The sequence below is a fragment of the Macrobrachium rosenbergii genome, chromosome 52 (genome assembly GCF_040412425.1).
Source record: "Macrobrachium rosenbergii isolate ZJJX-2024 chromosome 52, ASM4041242v1, whole genome shotgun sequence".
NCBI lineage: Eukaryota > Metazoa > Arthropoda > Malacostraca > Decapoda > Palaemonidae > Macrobrachium > Macrobrachium rosenbergii.
This window is the reverse complement of record NC_089792.1, coordinates 3,461,279-3,486,476: the sequence shown is the minus strand read 5'-3', so window position 1 is coordinate 3,486,476 and position 25,198 is coordinate 3,461,279. Positions and strand designations below refer to the sequence as shown.

The window sequence follows — 25,198 nt, the reverse complement described above, 5'->3', positions numbered from 1 at the left end:
AGCGTATTATCCCTGAGAGTGATTTGTCTGCGTTTCATGAGCTGGCTACCACGAATTCCCACACGCTTGATGTTCATAAACCGAGTTTTTATTGCTTCAATACGACTGTCATTTCAACGCTTTGTTCCAGAAGTGAGTATGCACTGGTATTTCGCATTATCTGTTCGCCTAATTACTTGGTACATAAAATACCGATGAATAGATTCGTCGATCTCGCCAGCGTCTAGTACAAAATATAGTTTGCCCTTGGAGTAGTGACGATCCTGCCAGACGCACGATGAAACCGTCTTCATTTTCAAGAAACTAGATGGCAGTTTCCGACATCACTAAATATATCATGCGACGTTATTGATACGTAGTAAAATGATGTTGAAAATTTCCGTAATGGCTTAGTTAGGTTTCGGTTTAATTAGCTGCCATACTATGGCAGTACGACGTTTCCACGGAGCCTCTGGCAAGCAGATCGATAGGGTTAGAGCTGCCAGAAAGCCTCATTTGTGCGTGAGTTGTTGGTGTGTCACTACTGCGGGATCTACGTCCTGTCAACCTTCCGTCTATGGTCGCGTGAAGTGTGTCGATGTTGCAGAATCGGATCTAGAGTGAAATTAAGATTCCAAACCTTTTTCTGTACACCTCTGTTAAGGAAAAATTAAGTCATCCAATTCAGATCATCATCTTTTGGGGTGGAAATTATCAAACCAGAAAATTAAAACGTGGAGTCTCGAATAATTATATAATAAAGGAACATCTTTCGGGAAGTGTGTAAAGAAGAAGGAGAGAGAGTGTGTGTGTGTGCGTTCGTAGAAAGGCACACTACTACTACTACTACTACTACTCGCTGTGAGAGGAAGAAAAGTTTTTATTAGTTGTTGTTGTTTACAGGCAGAAAATGTGGGTTCGTTGGTGTTTAGCAGTGGTTTTATTTATTTCTGTCGGCTGGCACTCGGCTGTGGAGGCCGACGGCGCTAATGCCGACGATCCTATAGGTTGTTCGCCGGCTTTGCAAATCCTGGTGCAGCAGAACATCGTAACCCAAGAACATCTCGCACAGCTACCCAGCAACGGTGAGTAGTACCTATCTTCTCTCTCTCTCTCTCTCTCTCTCTCTCTCTCTCTCTCTCTCTCTCTCTCTTCACCCCACCCCACCCATTCGTTATAATCCCCAGTCTGCTCTCACTCACCCACCCACCCCAGCATATACCTACCTGTCTTCTATCGTCGTCTCTTGCCTCTCCCTCCCCCCCCCTCTTCCCTTCTCCACCTTCCTCAGGTATTCTCCTAAACCCCCCTCCCGATACACGACCCAGTCAGTCAGTCTCTCTCTCTCTCTCTCTCTCTCTCTCTCTCTCTCTCTCTCTCTCTCCAGCCGTACCATAGACCCACCTGTAATTTGTTAGGAGCTCATTTCACCGATGACAGTGAATCTGACCCATCCCGTGCCAGGCGTTCGTAAATTGGGGTGTAGGCCTATTTTCTGAAGAAGGTACTGACGTTTTACATTATAATACACATTACAATGTTCATTGTGCCCCCTCTAAAAATCGGGGTCTCCTGAAATATAGGCCTATGTGGCTCGGGTAGAAATGTTTAGTAGTACGGCTTGGTAATTATGTATGGCCTTTATAATTTCTTCTTCGTTTGTTGCACTGTTGTTCTGATTTTATATATATATATATATATATATATATATATATATATATATATATATATATATATATATATATATATATATTTTTTTTTTTCCCCATTTACGCCTGGGTCTATGTATTTTAAAACTTTTGCATACAGTACGTGTAAGAGTTTTATATATAAATATAATATATATATATATATATAATATATATATAAATGTATGTATAATTTATAATATATATGAATAAATATAAATATATATAGTATATATATGTATGTATGTATATAAATTCTTACGTGTATTTTATGCAAAAGTTTTAAAACAAGTAGACCCATGCTAATATGGGAAGTAATATACACACATGCATAAATTACATTTTTTTAAATCGGGAAACTTCTATCCCCTCGCGTTGTTAATATTCAAGTTTGCTTTTTCATTATTTATTTTTCCCTCGAGGGAGTGATCCATCACCCTTAAGGACTCGTCCCACTCGTTGGATTAGATCCAGGCAATATCATTCATCCGGTTTTTGGTTGCTTTTCATTTAACCAGAATTTATTTATTATTAGAATAGTTTAACCAAACCACTGAGCTCACTGTCAGCACTTAAAGGTGCTGGCTATTTAACCGAAGTAATGTATATTATTATTATTATTGTTATTATTATTAAAAAAGTATGCATTTTTTAAAGAGAAGTATATGAGGCTATTTATGTTTGTTTCCAGAGAATGAGATACCCAATTTTAGAAAGAAATAGGTCGGAAACGCGAAGGTCAGTGTCAAAATAAAATAGGTACAAGGTCATGACACAATCTAAAATCAACATCCAGTAGGAATTTTTGACCTTAAAAAGAAATGAAAAAGTTTCAACTTCGGATAATTCTTGCGGAAGGCGGCCAAATTAAAAAGTGATCTTTTTGATGGTGGACCAATTACCTTTAATACTGTTGGGAGATGAGTCCACTACCTAGGGCAGTGTTACCTACCAGGTAAAGGGCCTGGGAGATTTTAATGGTCCAACAAAATATCTGAAATGTGTAACAGAGGTAGAAACTTTGATTGAACTATATGTAAAATTATATAAATATATCTATAAATATATATATATATATATATATATATATATATATATATATATATATGCATGTGTATATATACACATAAATATATATATATATATATATATTATATATATATATATATATTATATATATATATAGGCCTATATATGACATCGAGGCTCCCTTGTAAACATTTCGTGTGGCCTGAGCTAATAATTAAATTCACGTGCATACAAGTGATTTTGAGCATCTATAATTAAAGATAATGACAAAATTACCAATTAAAACGTTGCCAATGCATAGTTGAGTTTTGTTTGTGTTAATTAGGATTGTGTGTGGCGGAATTCGAAGATTAGTTTTGAATAGAAATGTCAGCTGGAATTACCTTGTGGTTAGAGTAGCCTATTTATGCTGATCAACAAGTGTAGGCCTACGCCTTTGCGAGAAAGGTTGCCAATGTGATTTTTGTCTTTTTTTTCAAGTGGTCATTTGTATACACACACATGTGTGTGTTGTATATATATATGTATGTATGTATGTATGCATGTATGTATGTATGTATATTATGAGGACTAATGCGGAATCTGAATACCAGTGATAATGCACTACCAGTTTATAAAAAAAAGAAAGATATCAGAGAACTTAAAGATAAATTACATAAACAAATTTCAGTAAATAGGCCAATTAGTAATAGGCCTATATAATGTAAATCAAATACATCTTGGGAGGGATATCACATCAAGTTACGGGCCAACCCTGTGTCAACTGAAATTCTTAGCTCAGTGACTCGACTACTTTTTATCGCTGGCGTGCAATTCTGCAGATGATAAATAATACAAATCAAGAATATCACTTGGGTAACCGAAGGTTTTTTTTTTTTTATTTCCTGAGATCTAGCACTGATTCCAAACCTTTTGACAGTTGATTCAAGTGGAACCCTTTCCAGCACTCAAACCTTTTGACCTCGCAGGTCCTTTCAGCACTGAATGACCTAGGTCCCAGCTTAGCCATTGGTCTAAATTCTATATTATGTTCTATTCCCACCGTTCTATTCTCTTTTATTTTAGCATTTCCTTCAACGTCTTTTCTTTGCAAGATTCCAAAGCAACTAGAAAATTAAATTCCGTCCATGATCCTATGCGCCTAGTGTTTGCTGTCGAATACTTTTAAAGATTTCTATCTAGTATATATTTTTTTTTTTTTTTGAGTAAAATTATTATGCTGCAGCAGACAAAGGTTGTTTGATGTAGCGTGCGCCTTCTGAATAGGTAAACCATTTTTCCTATGCGCGTAAGACCTTCCTAGACAGTAGTATCAATTTAGTTTCATTTCTTTGGTTATTCGTTTTTTTGTTTTTTGTTTCTCTTCGTTATTTCTGTCGATTAGTTTTATCTTTCATCAACGTGTTTATTTTTCCTCATTTGATCTGTTCAGGCTGTAGCAATCTGCTTCTTAAACTAAGGTTGAAGATTGGCTAATAATAATAATATATAATTAGAGCTTAAATTTCTCTCTCTCTCTCTCTCTCTCTCTCTCTCTCTCTCTCTCTGAAATAACACGGCTGAGTGTTATCTCACGGCAGGGTCCTTGCTCCAGTAGCCTACGTGCCTTCATCCAACCTTGCACGACGTATGCACGGCGCTTGTCTGCAGCCGTCATCATATTAAATGACGGGGCAATAATCCCGGCGTTACGACCAGACTATTCAAAGGAGGATGAATGTGCAATTAGTTGACCTGGGGACCAATGTCATATATATATATATATATATATATATATATATATATATATATATATATATATATATATATATATATATATATATTATATATTTATATATATATATATATATATATGTCTGTATTGGCCTGTATATACATATAAATGTATATATTAAAAATATATACATATATGTATATATTAAATATATATATATATTATATATATATATATATATTTATATATATATATATTTATATATATATATTTATATATATATATATTTATATATATATTTACATATATATATTTACATATATATTTTATATATATAAATATGTATATATATGTATGTAGCCTATACCGGGCACATAAAAAAATCATTTTTTACTTGGTCATAATCACACACTCAAATACAAAAAAAGGAACGATTCAATTATCAGCTGACCTCAGCAATACATCAAGACATCGAGGTCATATAAGATTATAGTTGGCAGCGATGAAAGACTTCAATTCTTAGATAAAGCAATTTCTTCTCCTTTTCATTTCTGACCAGACTTCACTCCTAAGTTACAAAGCGACGGGAATTAGAATATCCCCTTTCCCTCGTCGCTTAATGACTAAGGTGCATGGAAATACATGGGAAATACATAATTAGTATTCAATTAACAGTATAAAACGCCATCTCGGCGTTGTCAGTCAAAACACTGTGGTAAAGGACGGCCAGAGTGCCTCCACATTGGGATGTTTGGCGTAAAGTTCTCTCTCTCTCTCTCTCTCTCTCTCTCTCTCTCTCTCTCTCTCTCTCTCTCTCTCTCTCTCCCTTGGAGGGATCGTTCGCTGGTCTTTTTTTTTTTTTTTGCCATTTTATTCATGGACAGACATTTGACCTCAGCCAAGGTCAGTAAAATTCTCTCTCTCTCTCTCTCTCTCTCTCTCTCTCTCTCTCTCTCTCTCTCTCTCTCTCTCTCTCTCTCTCTCTCTCTCTCTCTCTCCTGGGAATAATTTTATTCATGGACAGACATTTGACCTCAGCCAAGGTCAGTAAAATTCTCTCTCTCTCTCTCTCTCTCTCTCTCTCTCTCTCTATTTTATTCATGGACAGACTCTCTCTCTCTCTCCTGGGAATAATTTTATTCATGGACAGACATTTGACCTCAGCCAAGGTCAGTAAAATCTCTCTCTCTCTCTCTCTCTCTCTCTCTCTCTCTCTCTCTCTCTCTCTCTCTCTCTCGGGAGAAATTCTTATCGTTCGCTGGTCTTTCTTTTGCCATTTTATTATGGACTGGCATTCGTCCTCAACAGTGGTCAAGAGAGAGGAACTGTCACCTCTGGAAGGAACATAAATTACTCAAAAATCATTTGGTGTCACTTTGATTTTTCTTTTAAATCGTCCAACTCATCCAGCGACCACCCCCCAGGAAAAAAAAATTGACGCTGAAAAATTATTTCTATGGAAGATATTCAAGACGAAATTCCAAAACAGAATGTTAGGAGTATTGCAGAGAAAGAGACTGTAGTCTATCAAATGTAAGTGTCCAATATACCCATCAAGATTTCCTTTTCATTATTTAGAATGCAAAATAATGACTCAACTTTTGTTTGAACTTATTTAGACAAGATGTACTGCTAATGACTAAAGGAGAAAATGCGAAGAGAGAGAGAGAGAGTGAGTTGGGGGTGAGGATTACCTCGTCAAGGCCCTCCCATTTTCATGGCAAGCATTTTGACAGGATAAAACATTCTAGCTGCTATCCTCAACAGTCGAGGAACAGTCAGGTATACTATTCACAGCGAAGGATAACTCTGTCATGTTGGATTTTAGGGAGCGCACTCATTCGTCCCTCTGGTAGAGAAAATTGAACATAGGTCCCTCAGTTTGCCAGCTGTACGCTTGCCACTGAGCCAGGAACCCAAGGAGAGAGAGAGAGATTTTCTGCCAGCGTAAGCCGTTTACCGCGAAATTTTCAGAACGCTCAAAATCAACATATTCCTCGCCATTGTATCTGAGCTGAAAGGGTTCCCCAGAGTGAGTTTATCTAAAGAACTAAGTCTTTTTTTTATTATATGAATAATAGTTCTCATAATTTAAATGACAAAGATTATAAAATTATCTTCATAGTTATTGTTCAGCATGTCTTCAAAGTTGAAATTACCTTTTAAATATTGTAAATATTCTATTCACTTTTATACCTGTAATTACCTGTGCTATTTTTCATTACTGTACATTGTACAGTTTAACTCCCAAGAAGAATCTTTAACAAATATAAATTAGCCTTGAGCCACAGTTTATAAAATTAAGAGCAATGAATAAAAATATACTGAATAGACCTTATCAGCGTCAAGACACTGGATTCTAATTACAATATTTTAGTTGGCAGCGAATTATCAATTGCCAGTACTTGTGTAAACAGGCACAATGATATTGAAGCTAATTTATGAAGTGTTTATTAAGTTCAAGAAAATGTTTGGTTTTGAGTCTCACTTGCCACACATTGAATTGCTTTCAAAACATTTACAATGAATTGCCTTCCAGGGCCATTTACAGTGAATTGCCTTCCAGACCTATTTACAATGAATTGGCTTCCAGACCTATTTACAATGAATTGCCTTCCAGACCTATTTACAATGGAATACATTCTGGACCTATTTACAAAGTACTGCCTGCCGGACCTATTTACAATGAATTGCCTCTTCAGACCTGTTTACAGTGACTTGCATTCCAGACCTATTTACAATGAATTGCCTTTCAGACCTGTTTACAATTGCCTTCCAGAATTTCGCCTTCCAGACCTATTTACAATGAACTGCCTTCCAGACCTATTTCAGTGCATTGCTTTCCAGAACTATTTACAATACAACCATAATCGCCGTTTACCAGACCTCTAACCTTTTAGGTCTTTACAATGATTTTCGTTTATAATCGGCTTTAAAGTTTCAAAGGCCTCTTTACTTGATATTTGACTTTTTCTTTGGACCAGACCTATTTAGTCAATGAATCGGTTCTCTTTGGGGTCCTGCTAGTTTAGTCCCTTGCCCTTTTTATTTTTGGAAGTGATGCTGGTAACCATTCTCAGAGTTTGACTGGTGGGTTTTGCGGACAGATGAATCTGTACTTCAAGACAGTATATATATATATAATGACTATATATATATATATATATATATATATATATATATATTTCTATAGGTTATTTATATATGAAAATCGTCAAAATTTTGTATGTAATTTTGATCCATGCAGTTAGCTGCAACCTTACTTCCATTGGCTGGGCATTTGTCTTTAGCCTGTATATGTGCCTAAATTTCATCTTATCTCTCTTTCTTCTGATTTTGATTTTATCAGGGCATTGATCTCTCTTCTTTTATTATCGTAGTGCCGTCAGTGACACGGGGTGCACTGTAGGCATTTTTACAGCGTCCCTCTAGCTAACATTCCTTTTACTGTACCTCATTCATATTCTCTTTCTTCCAGCGCTGATTATGACCTGTTTATACCTTTGTAACCTTTTACTTTGTTTACCTTTCAGCGCTGAATGACCTTATAGGTCCCAGCGCTTGGCCTTTGACCTAAAAACTATATTCCATTCCATTCATACATATATCCATTTAAACGTTCGTACAGGATGCCCAGAAGGTTAAAGGGAATGATTATACGAAGCCATCTGTATCACCTCGGTCGTCCCTCCGTGCTTATGCAGGCGTAAAAACTCGGGTGTCAGCCTCTTCTCCTTCCCTAAGAGGCTTTGCTTCACTGGTGGCTCTGTAGAGCTTCATTTAATTCCCTCGGGAGGTTGTGGGGGGCGGTTAGCTAGAAGTGCGCGGAGGCGATTGTTCCGTTGCTGTAACTTTTTTCATTCTTCGTTATTATATTCCGCCAGAAATGCGTAGCTATATGATTTAGTTCGATGTTTAGAAACATTCGTATTATATATAGTTTGATGACTTGACCACCGTAGGGGGATTGTGCCGTCAGTGCAACCTCATGAGGTGCACTGTAGACATCACTTAAGGTGCTTTGCAGCGTTCCCTCGGCCCCTAGCTGCAACCCCTTTCGTTCCTTTAACTGTACCTCCTTTCATGTTCTCTTTCTTCCATCTTACTTTTCACCCTCTCCTACCAGTTGATTCATAGTGCAACTGCGAGATTTTCCTCCCGTTACACCTTTCAAACTTTTAATGTCAATATCCGTTTCAACGCTGAATGACCTCCTTGGTCCCAGTGCTTGGCCTTTGGCCAGAGTTCGATATTCATTCGATAACTTGACAATCGGTTACGTCATACGAAGCGAAGCCAGTAAAGGTGATATTATAGTACCTTAAAACGTCACAAAAAGGCTTGGTGATTAGAGGTGATTTAATCCCTCTACGAACCTGCGTAAAGCGAGATTGTATGTCTTCCAAAACCAATATGGAAAGTAAGGTAAAAACCAGTGGGAGTAGGCGTGTCGGGTAGCATTTTCCCGGGATGTAACCGAGTACCGGGACCTTTCCCTGAAAAAAGCGGGACGCCATAATCTTAAAACTAAACATAGAATTTTCTTGTAAATAGTCTCATTATGTTTCTCACACCCAAATTAATGTTGAGGTATTATTCTAACCCAACCTCCCAACCTAAACGATGCAATGGGCATTCATCTCAGGAATTTGAAAAAACCAGTGAATGAAAATGGTTGAATTGTCAAGATATTACTTAGAACGTTCATCTCAGGACTACCCACCATATTGCAGTCTTGGTACACTACAAAGTTAAGTATAGCCTAGTTTTTCCAGACCACTGAGCTGAAAATGGCTTGAATTAGACTAATTTTGACTTATTTTATGGCTAAGAACCAATTGGTTACTGGAACGTTGTCCGAACCACATTTGTCACATGCCTATCACCAGAAACAAATTCCTCTAACTCTTCATCATATTGAAGCCCAGGTCTTGCAGCTCTACCGACTCCAACGAAGAGCATTGTGATAAATAAGCACAATACAACTGCAGTTTGTCTCAAAATCAGTGACATGGTTCTGAAGATAGCACTTGGAAACAATAACTAACTTGGCCCTGTAGGGGGAGGGGGTTTAGTGCTGTCATTGTACCTCTTGTGGTGCACTGTAGGCATTACTTATGGTTCTTTGCAGCTTCCCTTTGGACCCTAGCTGCAACCCCCTTTCAGTCCTTTTACTGTACCTCCGTTCATATTTTCACTTTTTCATTGATTCATAGTACAACTGCGAGGTGTTATACCTTTCAGATCTTTTTACTCTCAACTCCCGTTTCAACGTTGAACGACCTGGTAGGCGCCAGTGCTTGACGTTTGGCCTAAGTTCTGTATTCTGTTCTGTTAATTAGTTTGTACAAGATTACAAATAAACATTTGAGGTACACAGATTTCGCAGATAAGAACCCACTATCTGATGGCTGGTAAAGTATCTGGCATCCAATATTGGCGCCGCACTTACAGTGGCTGATGTAGTATATTACATGGTTTCAGAATACGGAAAGCCCTTCAGGAACCGCCATTTGCAGATGTCAGGTGAATAAAACATTAAGGACGCGTGGTTTTGGCGGGGGTTGGGGGAGGGGGTTACTCGTTTATTCAGAGAGTTTCCACAACAGATGATAATGCATTGGCTTTATATAATATATATGTATACATATATATATATATTATATATACATATATATATATTATATATACATATATATATTATATATATACATATATATATGTTTATATTTATATTTATATGAGAGAGAGAGAGAGAGCCTTTTACTGTACCTCCTTTCATATTCTCTCTCGTTTTCATCCGTCTTACTTTCCACCCTCTCCTAACAATTGATTCATAATGCAACTGCGAGGTTTTCCTCCTGTTGCGCCTTTAAACTTTTACTGTCAATTTCTGTTTCAGCACTGAATGACCTCATTGGTCCCAGTGTTGGGCCTTTGGCCTAAATTATATATTCAGTTCAATCATTGACAGTGATAACACGTTTTAATGAAGGAATTATAATATGTTGCTTTTAGGAAGCACTATCTATAAATTGGAATATTGCATCTCTGATCGCTTGGATGAAATCTTATTAGCAAAAGTCAGTGTAAAGCTTTTTCCGAAATAATTTTGTAATTTAAATAATAATTCACAATGCACGTTTCGAAAAAAGAGATTTAGTTTCATTGTCATAAAACTAATAACGGCTCTGGTGCTATTAAGATTGTTCAGGGTCTTAGTTCATGTTTAATAATGCTCGCAGTCTTGTTTTTGTTTTTTTTTTATCTTGATCCGAGGTTGGTTGATTGTTCAATGAAGCTGATGTCTACTTGGGAGAGTATATTGCAGACGTTGTAGAGGGGAACTACGGTATTTCAATAACCATCCCACTACGCTATAGAGGCCGTCAGAGATTCAAGTTTATAAGAAATAGGAGTTAATGATCACAGCCTTACAAGACCCCTTAGGGAGGTTGAACTGTCAGTGCACCTCACGCATTGCACTGTAGGCATTGCTTAAGGGTCTTTGCAGCGTCCCTTCCGTAGGCCCCTAGCTGCGACCTCTGTCATTCCTTTTACTGTACCTCAGTTCATATTCTTTTTTCCATCTTACTTTCCACCCTTTCTTATCAGTTGTTTCGTCGTGCAACTGCGAGGTTGTCCTCCTGTCACGCCTTTTAAAACCCTTTTACACTCAGTTTTCCTTTCAGCGCTGAATGACCTCTTAGGTCCCAGTGTTTGGCTTTTTGCGTAAATCTTGTATTCCACTTAAGTATACATGTATTTGTGTGACTTTAACCACCTTAAATTGGCGAGGATTGACAGTTTCAGTTGCAAGGTGCAAATCCAAACGTGGAGACAATACGGCCTTAGTCCAGATGTAAAATATGTTTAATTGATAAATGTTAGTTTGTATATTTGTTTACGATATCAGAGCAATGTATTTTCATATTGCAAAGAAGTGAGACCAGTAGTGTGCAGTGTAAGTTGTGACTTGAACATAATTTAATGATGATTCACTAATAAGCTTAGATTTGAAAGGTGATCACTATCACACTTGATAATGCGTCATGTTCAGCAGCTCTCTCTCTCTCTCTCTCTCTCTCTCTCTCTCTCTCTCTCTCTCTCTCTCTCTCTCTCTCTCTCTCCTTCTTGCTTCCTTTTTCTCATTTTCTACCCTGAGATCATCTTACCTATAGTTGCATAGGTCCACTGGGTTTTGTGAATGTTCACTGAATTGTTACTACGAGTAATACAACAAATTCTTAAATCACATGAAAATAAATTTAAAAAGGGTGTTTGCTGTTCGGTTTTGCTGAAAAACGATAAAATGAATTTAAAAATATCTATCTTTCTATATCTATATCTATATCTGATATCTATATCTATATCTATATCTATATCTATACCGTGTGTGTGTGTGTGTGTGTGTATTGTGTCATGTGTGTGTGTGTGTGTGTGTGTGTGTGTGTGTGAGTATTGATGATATATGTGTGCATTTTCATGCCTGTGGTAGTGTGTATATATATATATATGTATGTATGTATGTATGTATGTATATATATATATATATATATACACATGTATATATATATATATATATATATATATATATATATATATATATATATATATAATATATATATAGAGAGAGAGAGAGAGAGAGAGAGAGAGAGAGAGAGAGGGTTGACTGATTTGATTTCACTCTGCTCCGCATTTCCTCAGTGACGTTGAGTGTTAACATGACTTTTCATCCAAATTATTTGATCTCTTTCTTGTGTCTTAGCTAGGCCAGTGGCTGTAGATTGTTACAACTCCCAAGGTTTTATCTTTCTACTCGGCTTCCTATGTCCATTCAAATCAGGTGGATACATGGATATTAGCTCCCTGCACTAATCATCTATGTAAAGAAGCTGAAACGGGCAGACAGGGTGCCCGGTCTTTGCCAAGACCAGCTGACAGGCAGCTTGGCACTGAACGCCGAGTCCATTGGGTGGCTACCACGGGCAGCTGAATTGGCCCATCAGGAATTCGTGACTGTGATCTTCATGACAGTTGATTGCTTCAATTGGTGGAGGTGATCGGCGTTAGAATTAATTGACGCAGCTGGTCGAACTGATAGACAGTGGATAAAGGTACATTACAGTACCTGCAGTTGTTGGTAAAATTGGATCGTCACTCAGGTGTTCAGCTATCCATGTCTGTTAACTGGTAGCACAGAGTGACTTCAGTTGATTCTGCTTCAGCTATTGAAACTTCAAGGATGTGAAGTGATTGTAGTGACATTTTGCGAAGGGTTTGGACGCCCGAGAAGTATTTATCAGGTTTTGGAGTGAATTGGCATACCGGTACAAGATTTTTTTTTTTCTTTCTTTCTTTTTTTAGAATTTTTTGGGTTATAGGTAGAAACACTGGTAGATTTTGAGGTAAATTTAATATCGGAACCAATTTTTTGTTAACGTTGGGAGGTTTGATAAGTGTGTTATTTTAGTTTTGTGTTCTACAAAAATGGCCAAGATTCTGATGTACAAAAATTTTCTATCAAGATCTTGAGACACATTGACTTTTTTTTTTTTTTTTTTTTTTTTTTTACACAATTATCAACCTGTAAAGCCTGATGCTGATCTGAACACTTGTTAGCGTCTTTTCATTGTTATTAGAATTGCTTTCAATTATAAGGCTTCATTCAAATACATTGTGAACAGTAACATTGTCAAAGCCAAGTAAAAAACACTCCTGTGACATAAATCTTGCCTATTCATTTCCACTGGCTTTTGTTTCGAGTAATCCGTACCTGTATTGTACTTCAGTGAACTCTATGGATGATGTTTTTTCTTTTTTAAATTGCCTTTGAGGTGCTTCTCTATGGAATTTTATTCTCTCTATGGAATTGTATGTACCTAATAGGATTCTATTTTAATAACAGTTGATGCAGTGTGTTGTCATTTTTACGTTCTGACTTGGTGTGACTTTTCATTCATAGAAAATGGCTTTTCCATTCTTAAAAAGACTGCCTTTGTTGACTTGTAACGTCATAGGACTATATGGAGGCTTATGATGCCCCTGGTTGGTTCTGCTTCCCGGATACACCTCAGAGAGATTATCATTGTTCGTGTGGTACTTTAGGCCTAAAAAGAAATTTCATTACCTCACCGGTGAGTCACAGAAATAGTTTTTTTTTTATATCTTGGTTCCCCTTCTTTTATTGAATGCTGCAAGGTATCTTAGGTTTATATAGCTGGAACGATAATATCTTGTTTTTGTTCTGAAAGTTTGAAAATAAGGGTTAGATAATGCATTTTCAGGTATAGCAATTATAAATTATCCTTATTTTTAGTTTTCTGTAAAAGAAAACTGTTGAGGTGGCTTTCTTTGTCTGTCCGTCCTTCACTTTTTCTGTCTGGCCCCAGATCTTACAAACTACTGAGGCTAGAGCGCTGCAAATTGGTATGTTGTTCATCCACCCTCCAATCATCAATCATACCAAATCGCAGCCCTCTAGCCTCAGTAGTTTTTATTTTTATTTAAGGTTAAAGTTAGCCATAATCATGCGTCTGGTCGTGGTTAAAGTTTCATGGGCCTCAGCTCATACAGCATTATACTGAGACCACCGAAAGATAGATCTATTTTCGGTGGCCTTGATTATACGCTGTAAAGAAAACTCGATTCTTCGGCGCATTTTTTACTCGTTTATATAGGCCTCCGAATTGAATGCATATCTTTTCAACACAGAAGGCTGGAAATCTAATTAGGAAAATAGACTGGGAGCAGTATAAAGAACCATGAATGTTATGTTTATTAATGGAGAATTGAAATAACTTTTATTCTTAGTACCTTACTGATAAGCGATGGTACTCAAGTATTTTCCTCTTATGCTGTGTCTGTCTGTCAGCCCATTAGTGTGTTTAATAATGTGGCGCTTTTCATGGCAATTGCCCACCTCCACGGTTGAAGGGGTTCCTGTCGAATTTGGTACAAAGATAGATGCGCGTGAAGAAAGATAGTTTCTGTCGTGCTTACCTTGTTATCGGTTTCTGTCTTTAGGATTTTTTTTCACATTTCTATCATGCTTGCTTTGTCATTGCAAGTACTATACTGCCGTATGATTTTTGTCAAATTTCTGTCGTGCTTACTTTGTCATTGCAAGTACTATTCTGCCGTTATGATTTTTTGTCAAATTTCTGTCATGCTTATGTTGTCATTGCACGTACTATTGTACTGCGTTATGAGTTTGTCAATTTCTGTCGTGCTTACTTTGTCATTGCAAGTACTATACTGCCGATATGAATTTTGTCAATTTCTGTCGTGCTTACTTTGTCATTGCAAGTACTATACTGCCGATTATTTTGTGATTTCTGTCGTGCTCACTTTGTCATACTTCTGTCGTATGATTTTGTCAATTTTGTCACTTTGTCATTAGTACTATACTTTCTGCCGATTGATTTTGGATTTTCGTGACGTTATGATTTTTTTTCAGTTTCTGCCATGCTTACTTTGTCATTGCAAGTACTATGCTGTCGTATGATTTTTGTCAATTTGTCGTGCTTACTTTGTCATTGCAAGTACTATACTGCCGTTATGATTTTTGTCAATTTCTGTCATGCTTACTTTGTCATTGCAAGTACTATACTGCCGTATGATTTTTGTCAAATTTCTGTCATGCTTACCTTGTCATTGCAACCATTATAGTGTCGGTTAGGAGTTTTGTAAAATTTTTTCAATTTTGGTACAAATGTGTATAAATGGTGTTTGTCCAACAGCATATCTTTCATGTTTACCTGTTTATTGTAACTCTTCTTAGGTTGAAGGGATCTCATTTTATTTATTAATATATTTAGTGTCTCCTCGAATGGAGTAGTAGGTCTGAGACAACTCTGTTCCGTGTACTCTCTGCAAGAAAAAAATTTTTTTTTGCCAAAATGTGAAGATATGTTCCTAATGCCATTGATTCTGTACGTAACTTTAACCCTAGTTTATTTATTAGTTAAAGAAATATATCTCCTCGAATGAACTAGTGCCAATATATAAAGTTATTGTTCCTGATGCAATTGATTCTGTACATATAACTTCAACTGGGAGAGATAGAGACTTCATATTTGATTGTATATATCTTTAAATTGGTCATAAGTTCTTAACTGGGTGGGATAGAGACTTTATCATAGAGGCATTGAGAGATTTCACATTTGATTGCTGCATGAATCTTTAAATTGGTCATAGCTTCTTAACTGAGAGACATAGAGACTTCATAGAGAGACTACACTAAAGAAGGTTCTATAGAGACTTCATAGAAAGACTTCACCCATGAAAGTCCTTCAGATGGTATTCTGGTTACGGACAGTGAGTGACGTTGACCTTCGTATTAGAAATAACTGCCAAATGTGAATAGGGCGGGAGAGACATTCGTGTTTGACAAGCACGTCTTGTCCGATTGATTGCAAAAGGAGTCAGTCACTTATTTGCTTGTGCAAGAATTATAATGGTGTCTTTTGACATTTCATGAAATCGTAATGTTCGTAGAGAGGAGTTGGTTCTGGGGCCTGTAGGAGACGTACATTATTATTATTATTATTATTATTATTATTATTATTATTATTATTATTATTATTAATGAACACTGGTTTTGACGGATCACGTTTGTGCGATGACGCAATCACGAAAATTAAAGGAAAAATTTGCTTGGAGAGCAAATTGTGTGTGTGTGTGTGTTAAAGAAGTGTGTTTGTGTATGAGTGTGTGTGTTTGTGTATGAGTGTGTGTGTGTGTGTATGAGTGTGTGTGTGTGATGAGTGTGTGTGTGTCTATGAGTGTGTGTGTGTGTGTGTGAAACGTGTATGTGTGCTGTGATCTAGTGTGTGTGTTCTTGTGTCAAAGAAGGGAGGAGGACGCTGAATAAATGTTTGTCATCTTCAAACCAGAAACCACAAGGCGCTGGATCTAATTCCTCTTCTTCCTCAACCCCGGGAGGAGGAGGAGTAAATGAGTTTGTCTCTATTGAGGAAAGGAATCCTCCTCGTTAAGATGATCCTCCTGACCTCCTCCTAGGTTCCTCCTCCTCTTTACCTCCTCCTCCTCCTCCTCCTCCTCCTCCTCCTCCTACTTGTCTCTCAAATCAGGTATGGGCTCAGGCGCGTTTCTCAGCTGACCCCAACGTCTAGATTAAATATTCAATTATACCTTTTCCTTAATGTTGCGGCTTGACTGAGACTGCGTTGAATTATTCAGAAGACGTAGATAATGTGTTTGTTTTTTCCTTGTAGGCCTAAGACCCAGTTTCTCTCCTCGGAAGTCTTTTTTTTTTTATATATTTTGGGCCTCCGAAAGTATGTCAAGTATTTTTCTGTGTTTATTTATTTGGGAAGCTATTGTGGTGATTCGTTCTCTACTGATTATTTATGCATGCGAGTTGAATTGAATTGAATACAGAATTCAGGCCAAAGGCCAAGCACTGGGACCTATGAGGTCATTCAGCGCTGAGACGGAAATTGACAGTAAAAAGGCTTTAAAGGTGTAACAGGAGGAAAACCTCGCAGTTGCAATATGAAACAGTTGTTAGGAAAGGGTTGCGGAAAGTAAGATGGAAGAAGGAGAATATGAAAGAAGGTACAGTACAGAATAAAAGGAATGAAAGTAATGCCTACAGTGGGTTGCACCGCACGAGGTGTGACGGGGGCCTTAAAGAAGGATTTATACATACGGTGTCAGACATGTTGCATAAAGGCCTGCATATCTTGCCTGTATTTGTATTTGCAATGATTTGTAATTGTATTAAGAAGCGAGCACTGAAAAGAAAGTGTAGATCGAGATTATGCATTTTTTTTGCAATAACCTGCAATTAGTGATTATATACTTTTAATAATTCACTAGTTAATTTTATAACTATTGATAGTTGCGATAACTGTGCACCTTTCAGCTAATATAAGAATGAACTTCCAAATGAATTGATGCAGGAAATGCCCTAATAATGTAGACAGCTCATTGATAACTTCCATCAGTTATTTTTCTTATTTTTCTTATTTTTACTGTTTCAGTATTAATGTCATCACTATTATTATAAATACTATTTTAGCAACTATTATAGCCAATTACTATTTTCATCCTTTTATCTCGAGGATCTAACTTGTGTGTGTTGCGTTGTATCTACTTTGTGCAGGCCTATATCCTTAGCTGAAATGGTTATTATTATTATTATTGAAAATGTTTGGATTAACTAAGTATTTCCCCACTAGAGTTCCATTGTAATGATGAGAATGTTGCCATTACGTTGAAAAATGTATAACCCTTACACAGTGTCAAGTCATTCCCGTTTATAATTATATATATATATATATATATATATATATATATATATATATATATATATATATATATATATATATATATATATATATATATTTGAATAACGGTGTGATGTTGCAGTCTTATAATATTTATTTTCTGTATCTTATCAATTACTTGAGATTTTGAACAACATTATTTTTGTGATATTTTAGTCTTGCAAAGGTCTTTATTTTCTGTAAAACTTTTTGAAAAGAGAGAGAGAGAGAGAGAGAGAGAGAGAGAGAGAGAGAGAGAGAGAGAGAGAGAGAGAGAGAGAGAGACTTTCGATACACAATTATTTAAAGTGACATGAATTGATAATTTGAAATCAGCACCAAACTGAAACATTAACAGCTGTACCGGACACAATCTAGGAATTCTGTGAGCCTATCGCATCAGTGCATACATCGATGCATGTATGCAGTCATAATATATTTAACATGCATTTCTCCCATCTGCCCTGGTTTGGCTTCCTAGGCATGCGTATATATACTCCGTGTCGTATTTCATAACATATGAGCATGACCCTTCATGCCTTTGTGCTTTTACGTAAACACTTTTTTTTTTTTTTTTTTGTACGCGAGGCAAACCAGATAGAAATGATTTCCTTGGTGGTATCGTACGCGAATCCTCTCTGTTGATTGATTGATTGATTGATTTATGGTTACTAAAACTGGCATCGTAACATCTAGATTATTGACGCCGTAATAGAATGAAATAGGAGGCTTTAAAAAAACACAGTTAATAGGAGTTTCATATAAGAAACATCTTAAAAATGATATATATGCCTGTATATATATATATATATATATATATATATATATATATATATATATATATATATATATATATATATGATATATATATATATATATATATATATATATATATATATATATATATATATATATATATAAATGTCTATATGTTTGTCCGGTATAGAAATCCAAACCGCCTGACAGACCCATACAAAATTTGTGTGACCCCAGAAAGATCATAACTCAAAATCAAACCTCTGCCTCCGTGACTGGCATCAAACTCAGTGAATGAAATTTTCGTTTTTACCGATTCCGTCTGGTTTTCCTTCAGGCGCTTTATGGGTTAATGGCAATTTTTCGCCCGAGCGCTCTAGGTTTTCTTCCATCCGCTGTCAGACGTATGGTTAACTGAAACACGTTCGTTAGCACGCACAGGAAACCGAAAGCAGTTGCAGGTCACTTTACGGGCCTAAAATTGCATATGTACAGTATATGATTTAAAATTCGTAGAGTTCCTTTCCCAAATGTCAAACTTTGTCACTGGATAACCTTGTTTTAGTTTTCTTTGGTCCTACGCTTAACAGTTTAGACCAGATTCGGTAATGGAATGGAATGGAAAGGCCAAGCACTGGGACCTACGAGGTTATTCAGCGCTGAAAGGGACATTGAGAGTAGAAAAGCTTGAAAGGTGTAACAGGTGACCTCGCAGTTGCACTATGAAACAAGTGTTAGGAGAGGGTGGATAGCAAGATGGAAGAGAGAATATGATGGAGGTACAGTAACGGGAACGAAAGAGGTTGCAGCTAGGGGTCGAAGGCACGCTTCAAAGAACCTTAAGTAATGCCTACAGTGCACCGTGTGAGATGCACTGACGGCACTACCCTCCTTCGGGGAGACCAGATTTGGGTAAATGGCAGACTATTCGGATCTTATCTCAGACAAGAAGTCATTTCTGGTCTTTTCGTCTCACACCCTGATATAACTCAATACCGTAGGGGCGTAGTGCCGTCAGTGCACCTCACGCGGTGCACTGCAGTCATTATACTTAAGGTTCTTTGCAGCGTCCCTCATGCCCCTAGCTGCAACTTCTCTCATTCCTTTTACTGTACCTCCGTTCATTCTTTTTCTTCCACCTGACTTTCCACCCTCTGTAACAATTGTTACAGTATTGTTATTTTGATTTTGTGTTTTTGGTCGCCAGAGCTAACACGCACCAATTTCCCAGTGAAAAGATATATATGCATTTATACATATATATAATATATGTATATACATATATAAATTTGCAATAGTTTTCTCAGCCAGGAGGAGTCCTCATCACCTTTGCTTTGCGTGGATTTCCTTGTGGACTATTGATCGATTATGGGGCCTCAAGGTGAAACGGCTCTGTGAGAATCTATATTCTACGGTTTCATTGCACCTGTGTCGTGATTATGTCTTTCCTCTGCTGTGTCGTACGGTGTTGTATTATTATTATTATTATTATTATTATTATTATTATTATTATTATTATTGTTGTTATTATTTGTTGCTTCTGAAAACCTGTGAGATTTGTCAGATGTTCAGTTTTGGGTTGTTTGTAGTTTTGAATTGGGTACAATATTATTATTATTATTATTATTATTATTATTATTATTAACTGGGGTAGTAGTAGTATTTTTTTTTCGGAAAACCTGTGAGATTTTCCAGACGCTTGGTTCTGGTTTATTGTTTATTGATACACTTATTATTATTATTATTATTATTATTATTATTATTATTATTATTATTACAAGCTTGTTAGTGCGTGCTGTGTGCTTTCTCCCCTACCCTCCCATTCCTCTACCTAACCCGCCCCGCCCGGGGCGGACAAACAGGTTTGCAGGGGTTGGGTGGCTGTGTCATGTCTCCCCTTCTGTCACCCGGGGAGTACAAACAAGATCCTCCAGGATTTTATTATTAGCGTAATTATTATTATTATTATTATTATTATTTATTATTATATTCTGGAGTTTAAAATGGGAAGGGCTTTTAAAACAGAAAAACAAACGAGCAGAATGATTTAGATAACCTATTTCCCTCTTCTCGCTTTTGTCTTTTCTGGTCTGATGAAGGTTGCGACTGTAGGTCCTAGTGGATATTTTTGCTAAGGATTTTCACCTTGACATAATCTTCAAGGTCACAATCAATTTCAGGGCAAAAATTTTCCACAGAATATTTTTCCTCTTTGTCATGACCTTCAGTTATCAGAATTTAACATCGTGTCTCTTGTTGGGGGGGGGTTAGTGCCGTCAGTGCACCTAACGCGGTGCACTGTATGCATTACTTAAGGTTATTTAAAGCGTCCCTTCGGCCCCTAGCTGCAACGCCTTTCATTACTTTTACTAGACCTCCAATCATATTCTCTTTGCTTCCACCTGACTTTCCACCCTCTCCTAACAACTGTTTCATAGTGCAGCTGCGAGGTTATCCTCCTGTTACACCTGTCAAGCCTTTTACTCGCAGTTTGCCTTTTGGCGCTGAATGACCTCATAGGTCCAAATGGTTGGCCTTTGGTCTAAATTTTATATTTCATTCCATTCTTACTGATAGGCCAGTTGACTGACTTCCATTCACGTTCCTACTGATAGGCCAGTTAACTGAATTCCATTCCATTCCTACTGATTGGCCAGTTGACTGAATTCTATTCCATTATTACAGATAGGCCAATTGACTGAATTCCATTCCATTCCTACTGATAGGCAAATTGACTGAATTCCATTCCATTCCTACTGATTAGCCAGTTGACTAAATTCCATTCCGTTCCTACTGACAGGCTGATTGGACTGAGAGAATGAGACGTTAGACGCAGCGTCCCTTTAAGTCAGTGATATATTTTGGTTTCCGTCTTGACTTCATAATGATCTAAGCGGCTTCCGGCACGTGCCGCTTCTCAGTCTATGGCCGCAGGCCGTGTGGGTGACCTCTGAGGCTTAGACACGACCGAGTTGGTGTGTTCTTCTAATGTATGAACTGCTTCCTGTCTCAGCGTCTGTGATTCACGGGGCTGTAATTTCTTGAGTGAGGGGTATATTAACCCGAGGTTTCCTCGTCATAAAATATTATCAGTTTTTTTTTTTTTGTGGTTTAAAAGAACCTGCTGCTGATGACTTATGTAATCAGAATGCTAGTTGGGGGGGGAGGGGGTTGTTTGCCCCCACGCCGATAACTGTGAAGTTTCTGCGACTGCTAATCACGAGCTCATGTCGATTTTGAATGTTTCTCTTAGGGAGTTAGTGCCGTCAGTGTACCTCATACGGTGCACTGTAGGCGTTACTTAAAGTTCTTTGCAGCGTTCCTTCGGCCCGTAGCTGCAACCCATTTCATTCCTTTTACTGCACCTCCGTCGATAATCTCTTTCTTCCATCGTACTTTCTCCACCCTCTCGTAACAATTGATCCACAGTCCAGCTGCTTTGAGGTTTTCCTCCTGTTACACCTTCCAAACCTCTTTACTGCCAATTTCCTTTTCAGCGCTGAATGACCTCATAAGTCCCAGCTTAGCTTGGCCTTTGGCCTAAATTCTATATACAATTCTATAAGTCTTTTGTGAAGATTGTTTAAATCAACAGTATATTAGGAATCGGGACATCTTTACATGTCTTGTTCACAGTGTGCATTCACAGGTAGCATGTCTTTCCAGAATTATAGTTTCCTGACTGAATAATTTGAGAGCTTGTCTCTCAGAGAGTTAATAGCCTGCTTATGCAGGACTTGTGATAGGCGGTACGTGAAGACAAACTTTTACGATCCACGCGAGTTCAGTTTGGTGAAGCATATTCCCACAGAATCGTTTGCTTGAAGTTTCAACGCTTTGCGGATTTTATTTTTTCTTTTTTTTTGGGGTGGGCTTAAGAGACGTAAAGCAAATAGTACAGCTTATTATGTGGATATACATTTCTTAGTAACTCTCTCTCTCTCTCTCTCTCTCTCTCTCTCTCTCTCTCTCTCTCTCTCTCTACACACACACACATATACACATATATGTGTGTGTGTGTTTACAAACAAATATTAAAATTTGTGTCAAGAAGATGGATGTACATTGCCTAGTAACTCACTCTCTCTCTCGTGTGCAGATATATACATATATATGTATATATATATGTATATATATGCAGATATATGTATATATATATATATATATATATATATATATATATATATATATATATATAGATATAATACCTCACTCATTTTTATCAAATTTGAACATCAAGGTTCAAATGACCGTATTCTCTAGCCACCACAATCATTGTTATTGTTCTCTGAAGGCAGATCTGATAACCACCGCCCCCGCCCCACCCCCACCCAAGAAATTCGGAAGGCAAGACAAAAGGGGCCCGGTCCTTCCCAATTGTAAACTTCCTGCCAACATCTGTGATGATTCACGGCCGTATAATGTCTCAGTTTGAAGAGGCCTATCGTCGTCATCATCATCATATGAGGTGTCATCATGGTTGGGATGGTATTGGGCAATCTGTTGTTGGAATTCAGTTTTAGTCTCTGATTGAGAGAGAGAGAGAGAGAGAGAGAGAGAGAGAGAGAGAGAGAGAGAGATTCAGTTTGTCTCTGATCGAGAAAAAGAGAGAGAGAGATCAAAGATAATAAGCACAGAGAGAGAGAGAGAGAAAGAGAGATCGATGAAAGATAAAAAGTACAGAGAGAGAGAGAGAGAGAAATCAAAGATAATAGGCACGCAGAGAGAGAGAGAGAGAGAGACGTAAAAAAAATTCGTTTACACTATTAATAACTTCAAACGGTCCTCATAAAAAAAACATGCAAAAAAAAAAAAAGCTCATTTGTTTACAGCATTAATGACTTCAAACGGTAGAGAAAATCGAGGAAAATCAGTCGATGGAAATGACAGTCGAGTGCAGTTCACCAGAAATAGCAAGGTCTATTGCTTTTGAAAACATGAGATTTGTTAAGTAAAGACGAATGGAGGAATGGGAACCAGGGGTGGGCATGTTATTAAATGTTTCATCGGAAGCAGATGGTCCTTCATGAAGAAAAGGGTGGGTGGGTATTTCACGTTGGTCGGTGATGCGGGCATGGTCATGGGTATGGTATAGGTATGGGTATGGGCAGGGTATGGGTATGGGCATGGTCATGGGTATTGTATAGGTATGGGTATGGGCAGGGTATGGGGATGGGCATGGGTATGGGAATGGGGATGGGTATGGGTATAGGCATAAGCATGGGCATGGGCATGGGTATGGTCATAGTCATAAGCATGGAGATACAGTATTTTCCTTGCATGCCAATGGCAGAGAGAGAGAGAGAGAGAGAGAGAGAGAGAGAGAGAGAGAGAGAGAGAGAACTCTTGCTATAAGAGTCTTAATCTTTTTCTTGCTGCCCAGCGGGCGGTCGGGGAAGGGGAGGGTGGGAGGGGTGTGATTTGGCCATTGGAACGGGGTATTGAATGGACGGATGGTGGCCCATGTGATGTGGTTTGGGAGTGCCGCGGGTATGTAGGTGGTGGTTGGGTGGGAGTGTTTTAAAGAATGTGTGTGTCTGTGTTCTGTGTACAGACACGCGTGCACATGCAGGCACATGCACACACACATGCACATACACGCATGTATATATGTGTATGTACAGTATATATAGCCACAAATATGGTATAAATAAATATATATATATATACATAGATATGCTACATACACATATACTGTATATGTATATATATATATATATATATATATATATATATATATATATATATATATATATATATATATATATGTATATTTATATGCTATTTGGACATATTTTCTCACTTATGCAAGTTTATTTTTTCTCATGCAATTTTTTTATCTCATGCAATTTCTATTGAAGTCAACGGCATTGTTCGCTGATACTATCCTCTTATCAAGACTTTGAATCAGTCTGTACTTCTTATTTTAATCTTCTTGCCAGAAGAGAAAAAGAAGAATATAGACATTTAAAAATCTTGACAAGAAGATAGCATCAGGGAACATTGCCGTTGACTTCAATAAAAAAATATATATATATATATATATATATATATATATATATATATATATATATATATATATATATATATATATACAGTATATATAATATATTTAAATGTATAATATAAATATATATATATATATATATATATATATATATATATATATATATATATATATATATATATATAATATATTTAAATATATATATATATATAATATATATATATATATATATATATATATATATATATATATATATATATATATATATATATATATATATATATATATATATATATATATATATATAGTTAGTTAGTTAGTTAGTCCGTGTAATGTAACAGATTACATCTGTGTTACGCTTCAGCGCTAATTCCATAAATTTATATATATAAATAGAGACCAAAATTTATACATATATGAACAGAGACCGCCCCCTCTGAAAGGTTAAGTAAGGCTAAGTTGCAGAGGTGATGGGTGTCTGGGAGGGGTAGAGGGGAAGGAAGGGGTGGGGGGGAATAAACCTTGTGGAATATTCCCGCACCTGGTTCTTGGAATGCGCCCCTGTTATCCTTGTTGGCCAGTTCTTATTTACGATGCTGCTTGTTCTCGTATATCGCTGGGGAAGATAGTGTCCATGTGATGCCTCTGGTCCGGTTTGACATTTGGGGGGGTGGGAGGGGGAGTTGTAGTATATAATATATATATATGTATATATATATATATATATATA

At 37.0% G+C, this 25,198-nt stretch overlaps 1 protein-coding gene across 1 annotated transcript in view; it reads left to right on the top strand.

The window, feature by feature from the left end:
- The first annotated feature begins 483 nt into the window (after positions 1-483).
- The window catches only part of LOC136833997 (glypican-5-like), a 794,851-nt gene continuing 770,136 nt past the window's right edge, over positions 484-25,198 (top strand). Inside the window, exon 1 of the mRNA XM_067096284.1 lies at positions 484-1,064. Coding sequence (XP_066952385.1) covers positions 890-1,064 — 175 coding nt within the window. The 5' untranslated portion in view covers positions 484-889. The remainder of the gene's footprint in view (positions 1,065-25,198) is intronic.